The sequence below is a fragment of the Phyllostomus hastatus genome, unplaced genomic scaffold (genome assembly GCF_019186645.2).
Source record: "Phyllostomus hastatus isolate PE091 unplaced genomic scaffold, TTU_PhHast_1.1 phas_scaffold_760, whole genome shotgun sequence".
Taxonomy (NCBI): domain Eukaryota; kingdom Metazoa; phylum Chordata; class Mammalia; order Chiroptera; family Phyllostomidae; genus Phyllostomus; species Phyllostomus hastatus.
Window position 1 is genome coordinate 832,042 of NW_025334040.1, and position 23,803 is coordinate 855,844.

Below are 23,803 nucleotides of genomic sequence, written 5' to 3' on the forward strand. Positions count from 1 at the left end.
TTACACAATGGAATACTGTTCAGCTGTAAAAATAAAGGAAATTTTACCCCTTACGACAATATGGATGGACCTGGAGAATATTATGCTGTGTGAAATAAGCCAGTCAGAGAAAGACAAGTACCATATGATTTCACTCACATGTGGAATCCAATGAACACCCTGAACTCACAAGGAAAACAGAAACACACTCTTAGATAGAGACCAGGGTAACAGGTAAGGGGGGAGGGTCAGAGGGTGGAGGGACTGAGCAAAATGGAAGCAGGACTCATGGACACAGACCACAGTAGGGTGATTGTGGGGGCAGGGGTGATTAAGGGGGACTGAATGGTAATGAAAAAATATGAACAAAGAAAGAAAAAGCCTGGAAGGAAGCACCTGCTGAGGCAATGCCAAAGTCTTTGCTCAGAGGATCTGCCAGGCCACAGAGGACCCATCTGCAGAGTAACAATCAGTGAGTTCTAGCCCATCCCCCAGCCCCAGGATCCACTGAGTAAAGGGTCCCAGCTGATCAGCTATGTAGGGAGCACAGGACAGTCCACAGCACCCCCTGCTGGTCACAGTGCACACTCCTCACCATGGCCTGAAGCCCCAAGAGCCCTGCTGGTCTCTTCAGCTCAGCAGGTTGCACATGGTTCCTTGGGCTTCACTCCTAAAACCAGAACGACTTTATGATCCAGAATTCCACTTGTGGGTATTTTAAGGAAACTAAAACATCTCTAAAAGACATGTGCAACCTCAGGTTCGGGACAGCATCATTATACAACAGCCAACATATGAAAATCCCCTAAGTATCTGTTGATGAGTGAATGACTAAAGATCATGTCGTACATAATATATGATGTTAAATCAGTGTATAAATGAGCCTTTGAGAGAAATGGAATCTTGTCATCTGACGCAACATGAATAAAACTTGGGGACATTATGCTTTATAAAGTAAGTCAGAGAGCAAGACAGATATCATGATCTCACTTATATGTGTAATCTGATCAACAAAACAAAACTAATAAACACAAGATTCAGAGAACAAAATGGTGGTTGCCAGAGGCTGAGGTAGGGTGACACAGAAATGAGAGAAGTTCAAAGGTACAAATTTCAGTTATAACATAAATCAGGCCCTGGCCAAGTGGCTCGCTCAGTGGGTTAGAACATGTCTCAATGCAGCAAGGTTGTGAGTTCGAGGTTTGGTCAGGACACATACAGAAAGCAACCAATGAATGTGCAAACAAGTGGAACAACAACATCCACATCTGTGTGTGTGTGTGTCTCTCTCACTGTCTCTCTCCTTCTCTTTCTCCCCTGTCTCTCTTCCACCCCCTTCCTCCCTTTCTGTCTAAAGTTGTTTCTCCAAAGAAGCCATCATTATTTGCTTTAGAATGTTATAAAAGCATATCTGGGGAAAGGCAGACTTATCACCCTGGCACCATAATATGCAATTCCAATCAATGGACAGGACAATAAAATATTCATGAGTAACCTAGTGCAGGAACAAGCACATTTGTAAATATTTCCCACTGCAATTGTACCTGCCCATGAACCAAACCTGAGTTCATTCTTGTGTCTGCAACTCTAACAGGTCACTGCCGGGAGCATCACGCCTCCACCCCCTGGGGATAAGTGTCAATTCCATCACTGGGGTGAGCAGTCTGCCTCCCACCTGTGCCCACCCACTCACGGGATTATGTAACGACAGTGCACAGCACAGCCACACCTGCCCTGTTACCTGTATTCCCTCGGGAACCCAGTTTATCACCTGGAGCACAGTGTTAGGTGAGGTTTCCTTTGCTGTTACTATGACAGACGCCCCCACTGTCACAGGTATTTTGGTCAGTAACTTTCCTCCCCTTCCCCCACCCAGTGCAGTCCTCATGCCTTCTCAATGCAAACTGATGGGCTCCTGCCACCTTCCGCATTCCACCACGGGATCCTCAACCTCCTAACCTGCATGTCATGTGCACACGTTAAGGTCTGTCACTGTGCTTCACAGTTTTCAATGCATTTCACATGGTCATAGTGCCACTTAGGTGCCATTACATTGTCATGTCGAATAATTCAGTTGCTCCTTCTTTGTTTTCACATAGAAAAATTTACAACAGATATTCCCACTCTCCCTAGAGTTTTGCCTCTTCCAAAATGTCACATCATTAGAATCACATTATTAATGACATGGCCTTTTAAAAAGAAGCCCCTTCTTGGAGGAAGGACCTCACTGCTGCTCCCGGCTTGGGGTGAGCCCACACACAGCTGTAATGCACACCCACGCACGGCCTGTCGGTTGCTCTCAGGGTGGGGAGACTGTTAATAAAGACACTTTAAACTTTCACATGCAAGAGATTCTGTGAACAGAAATTCCGATTTATTTTTATAATTTCATTTTATTTATTGTAACTTCTTAAGTGAGGTATAATTGATATACAATATTATACTAGTATCAGCTGCACAACATCATCATTCTATGTTGATAAATATTGCAAATTCATCAGCAAAATAAGTCTACTTAAATTCCATCACTGCGCATGGTAACAATGTTTATTATTTCTTGTGCTGCGAATGTTTGGGTTCTGCTGGTTTAGCTGTGTCCACACACGCACGATCCAGCATCTCCGCCCCAGTCCCCATGCTGTCCATGACTTCCCCAGGAGCTTTCATTTCACAACTGGGAGTTGGTCCCCTTCCACCCCTTTTACCCACATGGCCACCCCCTTCACCCCACAACTCTGGAAGCCACCAATCTGTTCTAATTTTATGCTTTTACACAGACATATTTTACAGAAAATTTATTGAAAATCAGAAGACAAAGCACTCAGCAGTGAGTACACTGAAGTACATTCTAATGTGAGACGAGAACAGGCTGACTCGTCCTTCACACACAGCACACAGGGTGCTCAGGCCCCGTGGTAGGTTCAGGGGCCCAACACAATATTCTATTTGTTGGAACATCAAAGAAAAACTGAATACAAATGAGTCTGGAAGCAAACTTTCTCCATTGTGTGGTAAAATGGACTTTCAGTTTCATTTAGGACACTCAGTCTCGGAAAGTGCTGCTGTGAGTTTCTGTGAGGACGCAAGGGAGACATCCTTCCATTCCAGAGAGTGTCTTTGGGGGAAGCTGGGCCCAGGACAATAGCCAGAGAATGAGCAGAAGGCACAGGGCACAGGCGGAGCCTGAGCAGAAGCAGCTGCAGGGTTCACCCGGCTGCCAGATGACACAGGGGTTCTTGTCTCACTTCCCCACAGGCCTGCAGCACTGTGCGACTGCTGAGATTGTCATCAGAGGTCTGGCAGTAATAATCGGCCTCATCCTCAGCCTGGAGCCCAGTGATGGTCAGGGTGGCGGAGCTGCCGGACTTGGAGCCAGAGAATCGGTCAGGGACCCCTGGGTATCGATTGCTATTACCATAGATGAGGGTTGTGGGAGCCTTTCCTGGGAGCTGTTGGAACCATTGCACACTGTTACTCCCAATGTTGGAGCTGCTTCCAGTGCAGGAGATGGTGACCCTCTGTCCTAGGTTCCCAGACACTGAGGGTGGCTGAGTCAGCACAGACTGGGCCCAGGACCCTGGGGGAGAGAGACACACAGAGATGGTGATTATGGGTGTAGAGACAAACAAGAAACTACAGCATGAGTTTGCCCAGGGTGCCACCCCCTGTCCCCATAAGCAGTCACCTGTGCAGTGAGCCAGGAGGGTGAGCAAGAGAGGGGACCAGGCCATGGTGGAGACCATCCCTGAGTCCTGCCTTCTGTGGCCCCACAGCTGAAGCAGGGTTTCCCAAAATCTTTCCCTTCCCTTTGTACTCTGAGAGAGGAGGACCCATTTATGCAAATGATTCCCCGCCCCACCTCCTCAACTATTTGATTCCTCCCTGAGTCCAAACCACCTACGCCTGCCTGAGGACACTGTGCATGACTGTGAGGTGGGGCTTTGTGAGACCTGTGCATTAGGGAAGTCACATCTCTGAGCCACAACTCTCCCATCTCAGCTCAAATCACCCCAGTTCCCTCAATAGCAACACTTGAGCGCCCTCTAGTGCCCAGGCCCAGACTCACCATTGTGTGTGGTGACCAGAACCCAAGAAGAGACAGCCTCTGACTTCCACTTTCTGTCCACTGAAAACTGCCCAAGGGCCAAGCCAACTGTCCCCTCGGGTGGCTCCCCCATCACCGCAGGGCACGTTAGTGATGTCCTCAGAGACCTCAGGATCAGCTTCTCCACACCTCCCTGGGATTTCCATGCTCAGGAATAACGTGGTGTCTCTTACTTAAACCCTTAGGCCAGTACCAAGTCCAGAGCAGTGACCAACCCCAGGCAGGCATGTCCCCTTCTGTGCAGGACACGGGTTCGTTGCCCCCTGGTGTTAGAGGTCTCCTTCCCTGTGGGTCCCCAGCAAAACCAAGGAGAAAGTGGTCTTTCTCTCTAGGGATGGGGCGGTTATGGGGGGAAAGCCCCCTCCTCCTTAGTGTGTGATGTTGTGTGAACCTTTGTCATCATCCCTACTGCAGGGGACCGTCGGTCCCCACACACTGTGAGCAGCAATTCCTCCTGGGAATCTGTCCTCCAGTTCACAGTCAAAAGTTGGCCAGGACCTTGTCAAATCACATTGTTTGTGGCATTTCTCTAAGAGTAAAAAGGGCCAACATGCAGAAAGATCTAGAAAAAATTTCAATTACTTGGAAAACTTTTTATTAAAAGCCTATATATATAATCAGTCACCACTTATCCAACTTAAAATGCATGTATGTTATTTATTTAAGAGTCCGCTCAATAAGATTCAGCTAAAAATTCCACCATGGGATCCTCAACTCTCTACATTAGATCTCACGTGCCTACATTAAGGTTCTGTCACTGTGCTTAAAGTTTTCAATGAGTATGACAGAGCCATGGTGTCATGCGGGTGCCGTTACATTGTCATGCAGAACAATTCCATTGCTCCCCAAGAAATACGTTGTGCTCACACAGTCCATCTTCTTCCGCAAACACCGGTGCACAACACACGTCCACACTGCTCTGGAGTCGTGCTGCTTCCAAAACGTGACATAGTTACAATCGCACTCGGAATAAAAATTCCCTTCCACAAAGAGTCCCCTGGTCGGAGGACGTCATCAAGGCTCCCAGGCGGGGCAAGTCGGTGGGCGGCTGTGACGGACGCCCAGGCACAGGGGTGTGGCTGCTCTGTGAGTCGGGGGACTACGAGTAAAGAACCGTAAAGTTTCCAATGCAGGTTTCTCTATGAACAGATGTTTGAATTTATTTTTACGATAATTTTTATTGTATCTTTTTAACTCAGGTTAATTCATATACAACACTGATTAGTTTCAGTTGTACAACACGATCGTTCCATATGGAAACATATTACAGAATCACCACTGGGTAAGTCTACCTGACATCCATCACTACACATGGTAGCAATTTGTATTATTTCTTGTGCTGAAAATGTTGGGGGTCCACTCGTTCAGCTGCGTTCACACATGCACAGCCACAGCATCTGCACCTTGGTCCCCGTGCTGTCCACGATGATAGCACGTCCCCAGAACCACTCATTTCACAACTAGGAGTTGGTCCCATATAACTCCCTTAACCCACCTAGACAAATCTACCAATCTCTTATAATTTTATACTTGTAAGGGGCCATATTTTTTGTATTAACTATCAGAAGACACAACAGCAGGTCAGCAGCGACTACACTGAAGGACATTATAAGATGAGATGCAGACAGCTGACTCATCCTTCACGCACAGCAGACACAGTGCTCAGGCCCCGTGGTAGGATCAGGAGTCCAACACAATGTCACATTTTTGTTGCCCAAAAATAATGAATACAAACCAGTCTGAAAGTCAACTGTCCCCAGCTGGAAGGGAGATGGACTTTAAGTTTTGTTTGGATCCTTAGTCTGGGAAAGTGCTGCTATGAGTGACTTAGGACAGAAGACAGAAGAGATTCCTTCAATGTGAGACAGGGTCCCTGGGTGAACCTGAGCAGCCAGAGAATGAGCAGAAGGCACAGGGCACAGGCGGAGCCTGAGCAGCAGCAGCTGCAGGGTTCACCCAGCTCCCAGATGACACAGGGGTTCTTGTCTCACTTCCCCACAGGCCTGCAGCACTGTGCGAGCATTGAGATTGTCATCATAGGTCTGGCAGTAATAATCGGCCTCATCCTCAGCCTGGAGCCCATTGATGGTCAGGGTGGCTGAGCTGCCAGACGCGGAGCCAGAGAATCGGTCAGGGACCCCTGAGTATCGATTGCTATTAGCAGAGATGAGGGTTTTGGGGGCCGTTCCTGGGAGCTGTTGGAACCATTGCACATCATAACCCCCGATGTTGGAGCTGCTTCCAGTGCAGGAGATGGTGACCCTCTGTCCTGGGTTCCCAGACACTGAGGGCGGCTGAGTCAGCACAGGCTGGGGGAGGGATCCTGCAAACATAGACATGCGTCAGTGATGGGGCAGAACCACTGGCAGCTCCCCAGGAGATAGAACAGGAAAGGAATAAACTTGGGAACTGAGCCCTGATCCCTGAGTCCTGACCATACCTGTGCAGTGAGAGAGGAGCACGAGGAGGAGAGGAGTCCAGGCCATGGTGCTCACAGCCCCTGAGCCCACAGTGGAGCAAGTCTGCAGAGGCCTCCTTTTCTCCCCACCCTCTACCAGGGGAGAGGCCGTCCATGCAAATGTGTGTCCATCCAGGGACTGCCCAGCCCCTCCCTGAGCCCTGGTGCCAAAGCTCAGCTCACACCCCAGAATGAGGGGATGAAAGTTGGCTTTATCACTTGAGTGAATCCTGCTGGGGAAGCACTTGTGAAACAACATAAGTTCCCAACTCTGAGGACCATGTAAGTCCTGAGAGGACACAGCTGCAGAGTCCCCATCACTAAACACTGGGCCCAGCCCCCAGGCCAAGGCTCCTGTTAATAAATGGTCCTTAATGAGCTCCTGGGGAAGATGAACAGGGCAGCCCGACAGCGCCCCCTGATGGTCAGACAGCACACATGTCTCTCTGAAGCCAAACCCTGAGAGCCCAGCTGGTTCCTGCAGCTCAGCAGGTCACTGGCTCTATTCATTCCCACATCCAGGGTCTGGTTCCCAGATACTGTGACTCTCATACACTGTACAGGTTCCTGGTGCATCTCACTCCCAGGAATCCTCAACGGTGGGAGATGCAAACTTCTACCTAAAAGAAAAATTAATTTGGATTTACACCCAGTGATGATACTGCAAAAGGAAATGCACACAGACTTTCATGTCCAATGTCACAGATGAGGGGGCCGCTCTTCTGGTTGGAAGGGTCATAATGGCTGCTCAGAAAATTTGCCAGGAGCACATGCAGGGGCACGTGACATGCAGAGGAGGCCTATTCAGCACACATCTCAAGTCACCTGATGCACACACAGTTTTCACAGCTCTGATGTGATTAAGTGATGGGCAACAATAATGGCTGTTGAAGGCTTCACACTTACCAGCAGAAATGTGGCATGCTTATCCCTTTCAGAAGTGGCCTTTTGACCTTAATTGGTGGAGTTCTGTGTACCTGTGTCACGTGTTTCTTGTTAGGGTCTTGTCATGGGTAACCTAACATTTGTTTCTGTCATAAACAAATCTCTACCTACCTATGTTCTCTTACTGATTGTGTTCTTTCTGTAGCAAGATAAATGTGAGATTGAAGTATTTTTTATGTCAACTATTGTGTTTTTCAGTTCTCCCATTTCCATTGGGTTTGTTTTCATGATATTATTTCAACTCTGAGTTTTTCTTTTTGCCCATTTGAAACAAGCAGGCTTATGATTGCTCATCAAATGGGTGTTGGGATTGTTCTCAAAAAATACCAGTCACAACATTTCCTCACCTGAGTGAGCTCAGTGTCAGCATGAGTAGATTCTCTTTCCCATTCAAGTTAATTTTTTTAACATGACAAGCCATGTATTTACCCTGGATTCAGGATTTGGGTAGATGCCACTCAGAGGAGCTTAGCAGAGAGAGAGTGAGGCTTGGACTTCAGTCCTGCCCGGCACCCCGCCCACCCACACTGGGCAGGGGCTCCTCGTCCCCCAGGCTCCCCCCTGTCCCGCAGGTGTCCCCACACCTCACTCCTTCCTCTAAGGGGTGACCTCTCCTGCATGCGGACTTCCTCCTGCTCCTCCTACCACTTAGATAATTACATTGTTGGGACCATAGGGGTGCCTGAGCCTTCAACTGAACGTGTCCTCCACTCAGAGAATGGAGGGGCTGAGGGCATGGAGACCCCTGCACACCCTCTATTTCAGTGCCTGGGGTGACCGGCTCCTCTGTCTCTCCTCACACTTTACTTCCTACTGTGTCATCCCAGTGCCATAAACTTCATCAATTGTCCCGTTGTCACCTGCAATAAGACCTGTGTCCACTTATAACCATTCACAGGGGACATCTCCAGGAAGAGTCCAAAATCATTCAGAACTGAGATCTGCTTTCTTGTTGCTCACCCCACTGACAGCATTCTCATGAGATGGTCACAGCACTTCCCCCCACAGGATGCAGCCAGGTCCCCACAGCCACGGACAGGTGACTCCTCTGCAACACAGTGAGCTGATGTGCCCTGTGCCTTATTCAGAGGAGGCGTCAGGCCGTCACAGGAGTACAATATGCACTCAAGGAGTCGGTGAGAGTGGAGTGGGACTGGATAAAAAAGTAAGTATGTGTACACACACACACACACACACACAACCACAGGAATGTAGTAGATTAAGGCACTAAGGACATAATTGTGCTAACACTCTGCACATGAGTGGAATACGAGTCTGACACACAGTGGGGTCAGGAGCAGGTGTGTTGAGTGAACACAGAGCCACTGTGGACAGTGAGGGAGGCTCCGGCAGGGCCCCAGGGACGTCAGGGTCATCATACTGATCACTCTCCCTGAACTTCAGTGCTTCTTTGACAGCCGTGTTGCTACCATCTGCAGTTCAATGGTCACATTCAGCCGCATCCTCGGACTGCAGGCTGGTGATGGTCAGAGAGGCCATGCTGCTGGACCTGGAGCCAGAGAACTGAGTTAGGATCCCTGAGGGCAGAGAACTTCTCAGCATCACACTTTGGGGGCGGCACCAGGAACCCGTTGGTACCAGCCTGCACCGAGGATCCCAACACTGTCGCTGTCTCCAGGGCAGGAGAGGCTGACCTTCTGTCCCCCTCATTTTATTCTCACTGCAGGTGGAGAGTGAGCATGACACCTCCACTTTCCTGGTGCCCTTTCTGCTTCACTTACCAACTGCCTGGCCCACAGCAACTTCCCTCATTTATCTGAATGATCCATATCTTTTCCTTTGCATTCTTACTTGTTATTAGAACATTCCGGGCCCCACCCCATACATCCACGCCACTCTTACTTATTCTGCCAATTCCAAACTGAAGACCAGTGTATTGATTAGGCCTGGTTGGCCCATCTCCCCGCCCACCCTCAGGCCCAAACCCACCCACATAAGCGTCTCCCATGTAGGTGCTTTCTTCCACCCTTTACACTTTCCCTCACAGCACAGCTTCAGGGGCTGAGAGGAAGCAGATAGAGAGCTGAAAATACACAGCGGGCATAGTTTTGGTTTCAGTGGTAATTAAGAACAGATTTATAAGTCCTTCAGATAAAAATTCAGTTTTATCTCATCCCTGAAGCATCCAAGTGTATACCCCAGCATGAATTCAAACTCCTCTGCCCTAAAGACAGCCCCACAGCGCCCCCTGCAGGGTCCACCTCACTATCCCTCCAGGTCCTGTGATCCGCCTGAGGAATGCAATACAATGTTCATGATTTTGGATGATGTTACTAATCACTCTAGATCTCACTGGTTACTGGTCCTGGAATTTTGGTCCACCCAGACAAGAGTAGAGACTGTTAGGCTTTCTCTAGGATACACCTTATGTGATCTCTGCAAAACATTTAGTTTTTGAACAGGTTGAAAAGATAGTAACACTGGATAACAAAATTTTTACCTACAGACAATAAGGGAAAAAGCACACATCTATGTGTCCTAGAAAAAGAGTTGTCCACTGAAGAAGTGACAACAAATGCCACCTTGAGTTAGACTTGGTCCCAGGTACCTCAGGGGTGACAGCCACAGGCAGAAAGAGCACAGGGAGGTTTCAATCTCACTTCCCCGTGACTCTGGGGCACCGTGGAAGTATTACTGTTGCTGTGCCATGTAGCACAGTAATAGTCGGCCTCGTCCTCAGGCTGCAGCCCAGAGATGGTCAGGAGCCCTGCATTGGCCGAGGCATCCTTGGATCCAGAGAAGCAGCTGGGGACCCCCGAGCCCTGGTACTTATCTGAACCTGATTTAAATCTCAGTAGAAACTGGGAGGGCTCCCTGGCTTCTGCTGGTACCAGCTTATATGGTAGCCCTCAACAAAAAAGCCACTACTGAGGATGCAGGTGAGTCTGGCTGTGGCTCCAGGAGATGCAGAGAGGGAGGGCGGCTGAGTCAGCACAGGCTGGGAGAGGGAACCTGCAAACACAGACACGTGTCAGTGATGGGCCAGAAGCAGGGGAAGTTTCTCAGGAGATGGAGCATGAAAGGAATAAAACAGAACTGAGCCCTGGTCCCCAAGGCCTGTCCCTACCTGTGCAGTGAGAGAGGAGCACAAGGAGGAGAGGGGTCCAGGCCATGGTGCCCACAGCCCCTGAGCCCACAGTGGGGCTGGGCTGCCCAGACCTCCTTTTCTCCCCACCCTCTCCCAGGGGAGGAACCATCCATGCAAATGTGTCCACCCCAGGGGATGCCCAGCCCCTTCCTGAGCCTTGGTGCTGGAGCTCAGCTCACACACCAGACAGAGGGGGGTGGAGGTTGGCTTCACCTCTTGGGAGAGCCCTTGGCAGGAAGTGCCTGCTGAGACCACACAAAGGTTAACACTCAGGAGAATATGCCAGTCCCAAAAGGAGACATAGCTGCTGAGACCTCGTTATGTAGCACAGGGCCCAGCCTCTAGGCTCAGGCTCCTTTGAGTGATGTGTCCTCGCTGAGAATCTAGCTGTTTAGGGACCACAGTGCAGTCCCACTCCGCCTCCTACTGGTCACAGGGCTCACTTGTGTCCTAGACCAAAACCCTGAGAAACCAGCTGGTTTCTGCAGCTCAGCAGGTCACTGACTCTATTTACACATCTAGGGTCTGGTTCCCAGATACCGTGGCTCTGTTACACTGTACTGGTTCCTGGTGCATCTCACTCCCAGGGGTCTCATCTTGGGAGGGGAAAAGATGTACTTATATGACAAGTTACTTTGGCTTCACCTCCAGTGAAGATGCGGCACAGCACATGCACAGGGAGCTTTCTGTCCCATATGGCAGATGACGAAAAGCTGATCCGGTTTGGAGGGCTCACAGGGGCTGCTCTGGAATGACCTAGAAAGGGGGTTTTCCAGGGAAAGGCTCAGAGGCATATTCAAAGGAGAGCAATGCAGTAATCATTTTAATTCATGGAATGCATTTACAGTTTTTTTCAAATAATTTTTTAAAGATTTTATTTATTTATTTAGAGAGACAGGAAGGGAGAGAGAGAAACATCACTGTGGGGTTGCCTCTCTCGTGGACCCCACTGGGGACCTGGCCTGCACGCCATGCATGTGCCCTGACTGGGAGTCGAACCAGTGACCCTTTGCTTCACAGCCTGCGCTCAATCCCCTGAGCTATACCAGCCAGGGCATTTTCAGTTTTCATGGAGATCTGATTTAATTTAGTATTAATTGGTAAAAAAATATAATGATAATAGTGGCTTTGCTGGGCTTCACAAGCACCAGTGGAGAAGGCAGACTGTGTCTTCGTTTCAGAAACTGACGCACAGTCTCAGGTCTGCAGGGTCTCCTTCTCTGTGCCACATGTTCCTCGTTGGAATTTTGTCCCAGGTGTCCTCACTTTATTCCTATTTTAAATAAGGCTTTCCCTGCCTGATTGTCTTACTCATTGTCTCACTTTAGTAACAAGATAATACCGGGTGTGATGCATTTGCAGACCAGCTGAGTGTCTGGGCAGTTGGAGGCAGAGACCAGCACATCCCTCTGTGCCCGGATCCACCTCTGCTGCACCTGTACCCACGGTCCCATGGTCCCCACACACCTAGGCTCACGCGGACTCCTAGTCAATGACCCTGACCAGGATCACGTGCTCACCTCGGGTACTGTGTCCCCAGGCCTCGAGGACCTTCCTCCTCAGCTCAGGCAGATCACCCCCTATTTAAAACCCTCAGGGGCTCCCCACTGCTGGTTGCACAGAACTCCAGCTCCTCGGCTCTGCTCAGGGGGCTTCATGACCGGCCCCCTCCACGCCCGGCTCGCAGCCCCTCCTCTTGCTCTCAGACACCAACCAGGCTTCCCTGATATATTTGAGACGGTAGAACCACGGACAACTTTTTCCTGCGGTCTCCATCCACATCAAAATCTTCTCTGTTTGTAGGGGGAAATGGGCTTAAATTTGAGATTATAGTGAAAACAGCTTTTGCTCATTTTGAGTCTCTCTTAATGATAGGGCCTAAATGCATCATCACAGAGAGACAGAGAAGTGAAAAATATATGTGATGGAGAGAATTTTAAAGTTTCACAAGTTGTAGAGAATACTTCATAAAACCCCCTGTCTCCACACTCCCCGGCACATCATCCACAGGACCCCTCCTGCCTGTCTGCCCTCCTGCGTGACTGCAGCCCACCCCCGGCTGACTGTGAGAGCACACCCACTCGAGAGCGCTCGGTCAGCATGTGCGTCGGCTCATGTGCCTGTTTCAGGTGCCCTCCAACCCTTGCATGTAAAAGCGACGGAAGCCACGACTCTCACATAAACATGTGGGTGCTGTAATCCCCACAAAGTAGACAGGACTGGCTAGAAGGCTGGCCCAGAGCAAGCCCATGAATGCGTGGGAAGTTCATTGGCTCTTTGTAAAAGGGCACAGTCCTTCCTAAGCCTGATATAACATAACGCCAGGGCACAGAGAATCTTCTCTCTCAATCTCTCTCTTGCTCTCTCTCTTTTGCCTGGTTCATTCATGTCTTCTCTCCATGGTGATATTTGGGTCCAGCAGCCAGTCAGGGCCCACAGCAGGCCCCGTGGGATCCAAAGGACGAAACAGAAACGCTGGACACTGGCCTGTGTTCCAGCCTTGCTGAAGCCACAGCTGAACGTTCTCCATGGCGGGACAGACGGACGTGTGACACAGCAGCGGCCTTCTACTTCCACCCGAATAAATCCTGTCACCCCACAGTCTCCCATGAGTGAGTCCGAGAAGTGCTCTTCTCAGGGTCCCGTGAAAGGACACGATTTCCGCCGGCAGCATCAAGGGTCACCGGGTTCCCTGGGGTCACACCTGCTGCACGCAGGCCTCTCCGGCCCCCGCTCAGCACTGCCGGAATGTTTCTCTCTGGAAACAGGGCAGTTCTGTTTCATTTGGGAGAACTGTATTTTCAAAAAGATATTTTCATTGACATCATAAAGTTAAACAGACTTGAGAAAATGAAACCCTTTTGTGTTAATAGAACAAGTGACAGCAGAAGCAAACTCCTGAGCTGGTGTTGGTCACAGGGAAGGACAGGGCACCGATGAGCCAGGCAGGGGCCGGGAGGGCAGGTTCACCCCTTGTCCCCGTGGGGCAGGAGAGCTGTGTGGCATCGGCTTGTGTTCAGCTCTGAACCGATGATCACCAGCCTCTCCCAGGGGCTGGAACCCAAAGGTGCTCAAGAGGTTCTGGTGACAGCACTGAGTTCAGAGAATGAGACTCAAACCGAGGAAGGTCCCTCACAGCTGTTCTAGGTCACAAATATGGGGGCTCTACCTGGGAACCATAGGGAACATTGCCATGGTCACCAATGTGTCTTCTGCTTCCTGTGCAGGAGAAGCTCACCTGGGGTCTGGGCTCATCAGCAGCTTCATGGGGGAGGAAACACGGGCACACACTGGGGACTTCCTGCTCCTGATACCACACAGCCCAGCCCACAGCCTGGATGGCTGGGGAGCCCAGGGAAGTGCGAGAGGACAGGGGGACAGTCAGTGCCTGTGGGCTCAGCAGAACCACTGACAGTCATGAGGTCACCAGTCATGGAGGGTGCCCAAGGGCCCAGAGTCCAGGGTCAGGCTGAAGGGCCTGGGGCCGTGGGGATGTGGAGGAAGTACCACAGGATTCAAATGTATGGCATCAATTTGTGGGTAACAGTGACTGTCTGGGTCATCACTGGTGCTTGCAGACACAGGATTGTGAGATAAGAGAAAATATATATTGGTCTCAGTCTCCTGACCTTGAAATTTCCTGGGTGACAGGTTTTCCTTTTGTTCTAAAGAGGTGGCTCTGGGTGGGCTCCTGGGGGAGGACTGCTCACTCATAGACAGAGGCAGGATGCAAAGCCGGAATTTACAACCCTGCCCCCCGTTTCCTTGAGGAGGGAGAGGGCTCAGGTGGAGTCAGCAAACTAATTGAAACCACGGGAGGGTCTGGGGAGCCTTGGAGTTACAGCCAAGGCCATGAGTGAAACCAGGGGACGTCCTGCGTGTGACCGTCACCTGAAGAGCGGGCAGGCCCGTGGGACGGAGCCCTTCACTGCGGCCCAGACACCGTCTCCAGGCAGTTGCGTGGGAGCTGAGTTGTGTGGTGGGACATCCAGCTGGTGTCACAGAGAACTGCTATTTGTAAACAAAATGCCCCCACATATTTGGTGAGCAGATGTGACAGAAGTGAAGGGTTTTGTGTGAGTACAAAAGAAGACACAACAGTGCAGAAAAACTGTGATTTTTTTCCTAAAAATATTAATTTTGTTAAAATTTACTCCAACACTGTGGGGACAATCAGTCCGGCTTTGTCAGTCCTTCAGCGAGAGTGACCGGGGACGCCCTGTGCTCTCACTCATGACTGTGTGCTGCTCCCCCACTTCCATGGACATTTCTGACTGCAGAGGAGCCCACCTTGCAGAGGCCTCCACAGAAGCTTCAGTGAGGCTCAGAGCATAACCTCTGGGCCCAGGGGTTTCTGTCTCACTTCCTCATCATCTGAGCCACTGTGAGCGATGGAAGCTGCTCCCACTGCCATGCTCTGTAGCACAGTAATAGTCGGCCTCGTCCTCAGGCTGGGCCCCCGTGATGGTGAGGGTGGCTTTGTCCCCAGAGATGGATCCCGAGAAGCGCTCAGGGACCCCAGAGGGCCGGCTGTCTGTGTCATAGATGAGCGTGCGGGGAGCCTGGCCTGGGGTCTGCTGGCACCAGTTAGGGTAGTTACTACTAGAGACTAACCCAGAGCTAAGGCCACAGCTGAGTGTGACTGTATCTCCCAGAGACACACAGTGATGGCTCCTGAGTCACCACAATCTGAGCGCTGGACCCTGAAATGAAAACAGACACATGAGGAATGAGGAAGGAAGGCACAAGGTCCCTTCCAAAGCTGCTCTCTGAAATGTCCATGAACCTGGGCAGACGGTGAGGAGGAGCAGGAGCAGGAGAGGAGTCCCAGTCATGGTGCAAATGTGTCCAGGACACTCTGGCCCCACAGCTGACACTGGACACTCTGGTGGCACCTTTATCTCCCTCAGCTTCCCGGAGGGAGGGTTTGTGTATGGGTCATGCTTGATGCAAATCTCAGCTCTTTATTTCCCCACCCTCAATTTTGTGCGTCCTCACCCAGGGCCTGCTGTACTGTCGGGAGTCAACGGCTGGCCTTCCTGTGGGCTCTGAGTTGGTCCCCTGGGAGGGAGCACCTGCTGTAACATGGACCTCAAGCCACTGAGCTTGTTGCCTTCACGGTCATTAAATCTGAATTTACTGTCGGCCTTGTTCACCTTAAGTGGATCTACAGCGCCCCAAGGTGACAGTATCAAAAATAATAGCTATAATGTGAATTACGTAGAGCAAATGTCCCATTTCTTTCCAAACTGGTGTAATTTTTGAACATCCCACTTTACTGTCCAGATATCACCAGGATGATTGCTCTTCTGTCTTTGTGAATATTGTTGGTTCTTTTTCTCGCCAGTTCCTGGAATTCAATGTACCTGTTAGTCTGTTCTTCAGCCCATCTACTGGGGTTTTAGTCATCGAGTGTCATTTTTATTTCAGTAATTTTCCTTCTGTTTGATTTTATAATGCATAAATATCTGAGATTTTCTCCCTTTTTCACATCTTTCCACAGGACCATAACTTTTTATGAAGGTGATTATGTGATTGTCTCTTAAAATCTATGTCATATAATTTTTACCTCTCAGTTGTCTTGTACCCGAAAGCAGGTCCATCAGCCTGTCACTCCTGCTGCCTAGGACACAGTCATGAGCACGAAGATGTCCGTACAAAATAGGAGGAAATGAGCAGAGTCAAAAGCAGCATGGAGAAGGGCCAGGCCGGGCCATCGGGGCACAGGGTGACAGGGGCAGAGAGACACACTGGCACGCGGGCGTGTGGGCCGAAGCTCAGGAGCAGTGGAGCCTGTTCCCGCCTGTCTGGTTGGCCCCCACCCACCCCAAAACCCGTCCTGCAAACAACTGCAACGGAGAAACCCGGGGCCTTGCCCAGCCAGTGGGAACGTCAGTTGTCCCTGCACATGAGAAAGGATCTCTCTTTGATTTCTGGCTGTGAGGGGCCTGGTCTCAGGATGGCAGCTGTACGGCAGTCAGGATGCCCTGGGTAATGCTGGGCAACGACCACTCAGGTCACAGACACACAGCAAACAGGCAGCTGGTGGATCGAGGTTCAGGGCGTTTCCCAGGTGCCCTGATAACAGGACCCAGGGACACTCATGTCACTGCTGTTTCCTGATGATGAAGATTCCACCTCCTGGAGACACTGACCCTGAGGATGCTGGGTCAGCAGAGGGAGACCCTGACTTCTGCAGTGACAGAGAAGCCTGAGACCTGCGGAGCCCAGAACAAGACACCCTCAGGGAGGGGACAGGGAGTGTGTTTGGAGATGAGTGCACCTTCAGGACACCCTCAGGGAGCCTCTCCCTCAGGTCCAGGCACGAGGACAAGGGGCCTCCTGTCCCTCTGACATCCTCCCCACCCCTGAGGGGGTTCTCCAGGCAAACCCTCCCCTGGGGCAGGTTCTCCCAGAGCCTTCAGGACCTGGCACCTGGTGCTAAAGAAAACCAGTGTGTGGAGGGCGCTTCCCTGGAACCAGGATGAATCTGAGGGGAAAGGAGGCATATGGTGCAGATCAGCTCTGGTAACCATTGCCCCTCACAGGAGCCCAGGTCTTGTGGGGGCAGCGTCCTCAGCCGTGGGGTCTTCAGGTCTCAGGGAAAACAGGTCCGGGGTTCACACAGCCCCTTCTTTCTTTCTGCCCTGACACCACCACCTGGCCCCACAGTGCCCTGTGGCCCCTGGCGCCTCCCTGGGGGTGACGAGGAGAGAATAATAACTTCTATTTTGTATAACTGGCAATGCCTGGGATTTCATTAATGTGCACAAAACGTATGTGTGTCTGAGCTAGTTCTGATGTGCTCAGGAGACACCTGTTCTCAGGAGGAGGAAGGAACGTCCGCATGTTCTGACTATGCAGCCCCCCTGCCTGTGTCTGTGACATGGAGACCAACGCTGTGCAGGGACTCGGTGCGTCTCAGGCTGAGCAATAAACACATCAACAGCATCTCTGCACAAACACTCAAAGGCAGATAGACACACCTTTTGAAGAAAAAAACGGTAATTCTATTGTCATATTACAGAGATTGGCTCTCGGTGAGAGCCCTGGGGAGAGAGGAGAGGGTGCGGGAAGCAGCAGCGGAGCAGAGGAGGGGAGGAGCGGTGTGCGGGGCCCAGTCAGTGCGCGTCTGCAAGACCCGGGTCCCTTTACCTGTGTGGGCTGCTCCGGGGACAGAGGGAACTGTGTCTATGACCCGGGTCAGTGTGGGCATATCACTGCGGACGTGTCATTAGCAACACAATATTGACACGTTACAGTGTAAGGTTTGCAGGTGAACATGACTGTCTTCTTTTTGTCCATTTTTTTTCCTTGCATGAAGACATGCTTATTGATTTTAATGAGAAGGGAAGGGAGGCAGAGAGAACTAGAAACATCAGTGCCAGATGGAAAAACATGGGAAGGTTTTCTCCTGCACCTGCCCTGGCCAGGGACTGAACCCTCAACCCAGGCATGTGCCTTGAGGGGAAAACAAACCCCGACCTTTTGATTTATGGGACGACACTCCAACCAACTGCACCGAGCAGCTGGGAAAACTTCTTCATCATCATTTGTACTTGCACCCAAGGGGTTAATTAGCTACCTTACTCCTGCCCTGTGGGCATGGGCAGTGGGGCTGAGTCCATCATTCCTGTGCAATAATAGGGCCTACCAAGAAGCACCCCCTGCAGGCATCTTCACAGAAGTTTCTCAATGAAAGTTGCTCAGAGACTAGGTCTGCAGACCCTGAGGTTTTTGTCTCACTTCCCCATCATGTGAGTCACTGTGAATAGCTGAAGCTGCTCCCACTACCTTCATGTGTAGCACAGTAATAGTCAGCCTCGTCCTCAGGCTGCAGCCCACAGATGGTCAGGAGCCCTGCGTTGGCCGAGGCGTCTTTGGATCCAGAGAAGCGGCTGGGGACCCCGGATCCCTGGTACTTCTCTGAGTCTGATTTATACCACAGGAGGAACTTCGGAGGGCTCCCTGGCTTCTGCTGCAACCAGTATATGTAGTAGCCGCCAACACTGAAGCCACTGCTGAGGGTGCAGGTGAGTCTGGCTGATGCTCCAGGAGATGCAGAGAGGGAGGGCGGCTGAGTCAGCACAAGCTGGGAGAGGGAACCTGCAAACACAAACATACTGGATACTTGCTCAAGAAACTGTACCATTCTAGAATTCTGAGCAAGAGGGGAGAAATACTGAGGATGACCAGGGTCCCCGAGGCCTGTCCCTACCTGTGCAGTGAGAGAGGAGCACGAGGAGGAGAGGGGTCCAGGCCATGGTGCACACAGCCCCTGAGCCCACAGTGGGGCTGGGCTGCCCAGGCCTCCTTTTCTCCCCACCCTCTGCCAGGGGAGGGGCAGTCCATGCAAATGTGTGTCCATCCAGGGGCTGCCCAGCCCCTCCCTGAGCCCTGGTGCTGGAGCTCACCTCACTCCCCACAATGAAAAGGATGGAGTTTTGCTTCCCCTGGGAGAGTCCTTGGGGGAAGCACCCACAGACCACACACAGATGCACTCCGGGGACTCTACAATGTTTGAGTAAAACAGCTGTTGTTTCTCATTGGGGAACACAAGCCCCGCCCTTAGACCCAGGCTCCACTAAGGGAATGGGCCTCAGTGAGCCTGTGTAGGTAACTCAGGACAGTCCTACAGCGCCCCCTCTTGTCATAGGGCACATGCCTTCCCAGGGCCTGAAGCACTTGGAAGCCAGCTGGTTACTGCACCTCTCAGGCCACTCTTTGTAGTCACACATCCATGGACTGATTCCTGAAGTTGAACGTGTGTACTATGCAGCCATTCCATTCTGGGTATCGCTCTGAAGTGGAAGAAAACAGAGTCAAAAAGATGTGTGCACCCCATAGCCATGGCAGCATTATTCTTAACAGCCAAGACATGGAAACGTTGTACATGTTCATCAATGGATAAGTACATGTGTACGAAAATTATCCATTTCTAAAATTATATACATCTTTGTGCAAATAAACTGAGTGACATCAGTCTGACAGAGATGACAAACACCAAGTGACCGCCCTCCTCAGTGGAATTCAGAAACTGGGAGAACAGATGAGTGTAGTACTTTGTAAATAGGTAGCAAATCAAAAGTATACAGAAAGCTGTGTAGAAATGTATATATTCCTGCGAGGTCCAAAATGTATCCTCAGAAAACACATGTGTGTGGAAATTTCTTCCAACCTCTGGCTGCAGTTGGAGGTCAAATCACAGTTTTCAGTAATGACCTGAGATTGTAAATCTGCTTCTGACTTTTCCTGTATTTGTGAATGGCAGTTTGGGAGAGCCTGTGTCCTGGAATGTTAACTTGATTGACTATATAAGAGGAACTCTCAGGAATAATGTCATAATCATGGAAGTATAGACACTTCTCAAACCTTAATATGGATAAAAATCCCCCATGGACCTGCTGAAAGCACAGACTCTCGCACCAGCACACGTCTCTGAGTCAGTGGGGCCGCTGTGGGAGCTCAGCAAGCTTTCAGCAGGGCTCCCATTTCAACGCTAAAGGAAACAGTCAGGGTCTGCAGGCTCAAATCCAGGAAATGGTTGTGTGTTTGGTTTGTGGTTTCCTGCCTGGGGCTGCAGTGCTGGGGCTGACCACCAGGGGCAGGCTCTGCCCTGCTTGCTCAAAGAAATAGGACAGGGAAGGGACAGGCTGGGCAACCTCCCACTCCCAAATAACATGCACAGTTACTATGAGCCCCCATATCCCCAAAGTGAGAAGCTCAGAGGCAAGAGTGGCTTTGACACTCTTTCATTCTTGATCCAGCTCCTTTGCCTAAAAAATTCACCTTGAAGGAGGCCCTGCTGGGACTGGGGACGGTGCCACCAAGATACCCAGGGTCCTCTGTTTCCAGAAGCTCATGGCCTGTGGGGGGGAATGACAGGAAAGTGAGACTATGTAGGAAAGAAGAACAAGGGCCCTAGTGAAACAAAGCAAGTGCTGGAGGGAGGGCAGGACCCCAGGTGGCGTCCACAAGGCCTGCTTGGGGGCACTTGTGCTGTGAGCTGAAGGACAGCAGGAGCCAGCCCTGCACACAGCTGGAAACAGTGTGCCCCAGGTAACTGAATTCAGAGTCTCAGAGGCAGAAGAGAATTCATCCAGTGGCTGGACACAGAGCTGGGCCTAGGGTGGGAGGAACAGGAGGTCAAGGCCAGGCCAGGCCTAAAGGGGTGTGAGCTGTCTCTGCTGTGTGACAGCATCGCCCTAACTTCGCACTGACAAGACACAGAGTGTCTCACAGTCTCTGTGCCCCAGCCCTTCTCAGCTCAGCTGGGAGACTCGGCTCAAGATCTCCTGGGAAGCTGGGCTGAGGTTTCAGCTGAGACTCTGCCAGGGTGGGGTCTGCCTCTGGATCAACCATGGTTATTGGCAGGACTCAGCTGAGACCGAGGGTTTCAGGTCCTTTCTGTCTGTGGGCCTGGACCCTCTGTGGGTTCTCTGCACTGGGTCCCGGTAGGAGAGGTCATTGTATCTGATGTTGCTTCTCCACTACATTGGGAGAGAGTCTGAGAGAGAGAGAGAGAGAGAGAGAGAGAGAGAGAGAGAGAGAGAGAGAGAGAGACAGGAGCGAGGGGAGACACGAAGAAAGATAGAAGGAAGCAACGAGATAAACACAGACAGGGAAATGCAAAGAGAGACATAGATAAGGAGAGACAGAGACAGAAGGAGACAGGGAATGAGCCCAGGAGAGAGTGGACCTGTACAAGTCAGGCTTCTCATAACCACACTGAATGTTCCCTCATCACTTTGTCCTACTCTGGTGTCAGAGAACAGTCAGAAAGTCCATCCAGCCCCAAAGCTGGGGGGATCACACAGGGTGGGGGAACAGGAGGGGGGAACACTGGGAGCCATCTCGGGATGGTGCCCCCATTCCAGCACCTGGGCTTCAGAGCAGAGCCACTCTGTGTCCCCAGCTGTTGGGGAGCTGACTTCCTGTTCTTTCTGAGACCTGTTGTCCAGGAAGGGGCTGTGTGAGGTGCTGTGAGGACAGTGGCAGGGGTGGGGGGAGAGGCACACCCACTCCCCAGGGGCTGCTCTGGAAGAACCTGCCTTTGGTGGCAGCACCAAAACCAGAAGCCAGAGGTTTCCTGAGTGGTACAGGCTGGGACGTCCCCTCCCTGCAGATGAGAACGAGCTTCTCCTGGTCTCAGGTCCCACAGGCCTGAAGCTCTGTGTGAGCACAGAGGACACTGTCACAGGGTGGCTGTGAAGGGGAGCCTTGTCCCCAGCTCTGAGCCCAGTGAGGGTCAGGGACCCTGAGCTGCTAGAGCTGATCCTGGGAATGGATCGTGAGCCACACAGGGTGGATCTGTCATGAGTGATGGGCAGGGTGGAGGTCGAGAGGGTACATGTTGGTGACAGCACACACTGGGCCTTCCTGATGTGCAGTGACATGGACACAGACGGGTTCCCTGTCCCTGGTTCTTGCTGACCCATCCATCATGGGCTCTGTTCCCAGCACAGCCTCCCCCTGACACACAGGACCTTCCCTCATTTCAGAAAACTGCACAATGTGTTGCTGCCCCAGACAGGCCTCAGAGGCAACGTACAAAGAATGTGACACATGTTCCTGTCCCAGTCCCCTGTGGTGGGTCTCAGACCTGAGTTCAGGCCAAGCAAACCGAGAAAGCAGCTGTCTTCTCAGGAGAGTGGGGACTGCACCGGGGAACTGCACTGCAGGGGACAGCAGGTTTTTGTCTCACTTCCCCACGGCCCTGCAGCACTGTGGGAGCACTGCTACTGCTGTCATAGGAATGGCAGTAATAGTCAGCCTCGTCATCAGCCTGGAGCCCACTGATGGTCAGGGTGCCAACGCTGCCAGACCTGGATCCAGAGAAGCGGTCGGGGATCCCCGAGGGTCGGCTGCTAGTACTATAGATGATGGTTTTAGGGGGTTTTCCTGGGAACTGTTGGTACCAGCCCACATAGTAACCATCCCCAATGTTGGTGCTGCTTCCAGTGCAGGAGATGGTGACCTTCTGTCCTGGGTTCCCAGACACTGAGGGCGGCTGAGTCAGCACAGCCTGGGCCCAGGACCCTGGAGGAGAGAGACACACAGAGATGGTGATTCTGGGTCCAGAGACAGGAGCAGGAAGAAGATGCCCAAGTGTCCTCCCAAGGTCTCCTCCCCTGTCCCCTTATCCAGTCACCTGTGCAGTGAGCCAGGAGGGTGAGCAGGAGAGGGGACCAGGCCATGGTGGAGTCCATCCCTGAGTCCTGCCTTCTGTGGCCCCACAGCTGAAGCAGAGCTTCCCCCACACCTCTCCCTTCCCCTCTTCATACTCTGACAGAGGGAGGGCCCACTCATGCAAATGAAACCCCCCAATTTCTGATCCCTCCCTGGGCCCTCTGTCAGGTACCTGTGCCTGGGGACTTCGGGGGGTTAGGGATGAGCCTGTGTGAGACCCGGGGCGTGGCAAGGTCACAGCTGTGTGCCCTAAGCAGAGGACACCAGGCAGTGCCAAGTCACAGGTCCCAGCTCTGATGACCCCAGACCTTCAGGAACAGTCCCTGAGCGCCCCCTGGTGCCCAGACTTAGACATACCACTGTGTGACATGCTGGCTGAGTCCCAACACAGACAGGTGCTGCATCCCCACAGCCCTGTCCCTGACCTGCCTTCAAATGGGAGGTCCCTGTCACTCCAGGACACTTTCATGTCCTACAGACTCTTCAGGGTGAGTTGCTCCACATGTCTCTCAGCACAGTCCAAGGCAGCACTGCTGCCTTCACTCAGGTCGTCTCCCCTGGAGCAGGACCAGGCCCAGAGCAGTGACTGCCCCAAGGCAGTGTGAGCCCTGTTTTCAGGACACTTTTATTTTTTACTGTGATTCCTCCCTTGTTAGAAATTAATCTGTATTTCTCCAAGGCACAAAAATAGTCTTTCAATGTATTTTCTCTCTTTCAGCAGACAATAAGTATGTTTTAATGCATATAAGTTTAACCATGCTTTACCTAGTAGGTGGGAACTTCATTGTTTCACACACTGAATAAGTAATTCCCATGGTCCCGTGTATATTGTAATGAGAGCAGATATCTGACTTTTTGAGTCAGGTTCTCTGATCCCAGCTTCCTGGACACAGAAGGGGACAGTGACGGTGACAGTACCACCTGTCACCAGGACCTTGTGAGTGGGGATCCTCAGACATGACTTCAAGGTCACCGGGGGAAGCACTTTGGAAAGAAAACCGGAAGGAGCCGCATCACG

The 23,803-nt window shown here is 51.5% G+C and overlaps 4 gene segments (V, D, J or C); all 4 read right to left on the bottom strand.

Annotated features, from left to right (window-relative positions):
* Positions 1-3,149: 3,149 nt before the first annotated feature.
* On the bottom strand, positions 3,150-3,755 carry LOC123810984. The segment is given in 2 exon segments: positions 3,150-3,556; positions 3,665-3,755. Coding segments are annotated over 2 exon segments (429 nt in total).
* A 2,281-nt stretch (positions 3,756-6,036) lies between these two features.
* On the bottom strand, positions 6,037-6,579 carry LOC123810864. The segment is given in 2 exon segments: positions 6,037-6,407; positions 6,525-6,579. Coding segments are annotated over 2 exon segments (417 nt in total).
* Positions 6,580-14,966: 8,387 nt separating this feature from the next.
* On the bottom strand, positions 14,967-18,860 carry LOC123810865. The segment is given in 3 exon segments: positions 14,967-15,205; positions 18,391-18,702; positions 18,815-18,860. Coding segments are annotated over 3 exon segments (597 nt in total).
* A 3,344-nt stretch (positions 18,861-22,204) lies between these two features.
* On the bottom strand, positions 22,205-22,887 carry LOC123810866. The segment is given in 2 exon segments: positions 22,205-22,635; positions 22,748-22,887. Coding segments are annotated over 2 exon segments (489 nt in total).
* Positions 22,888-23,803: the final 916 nt, after the last annotated feature.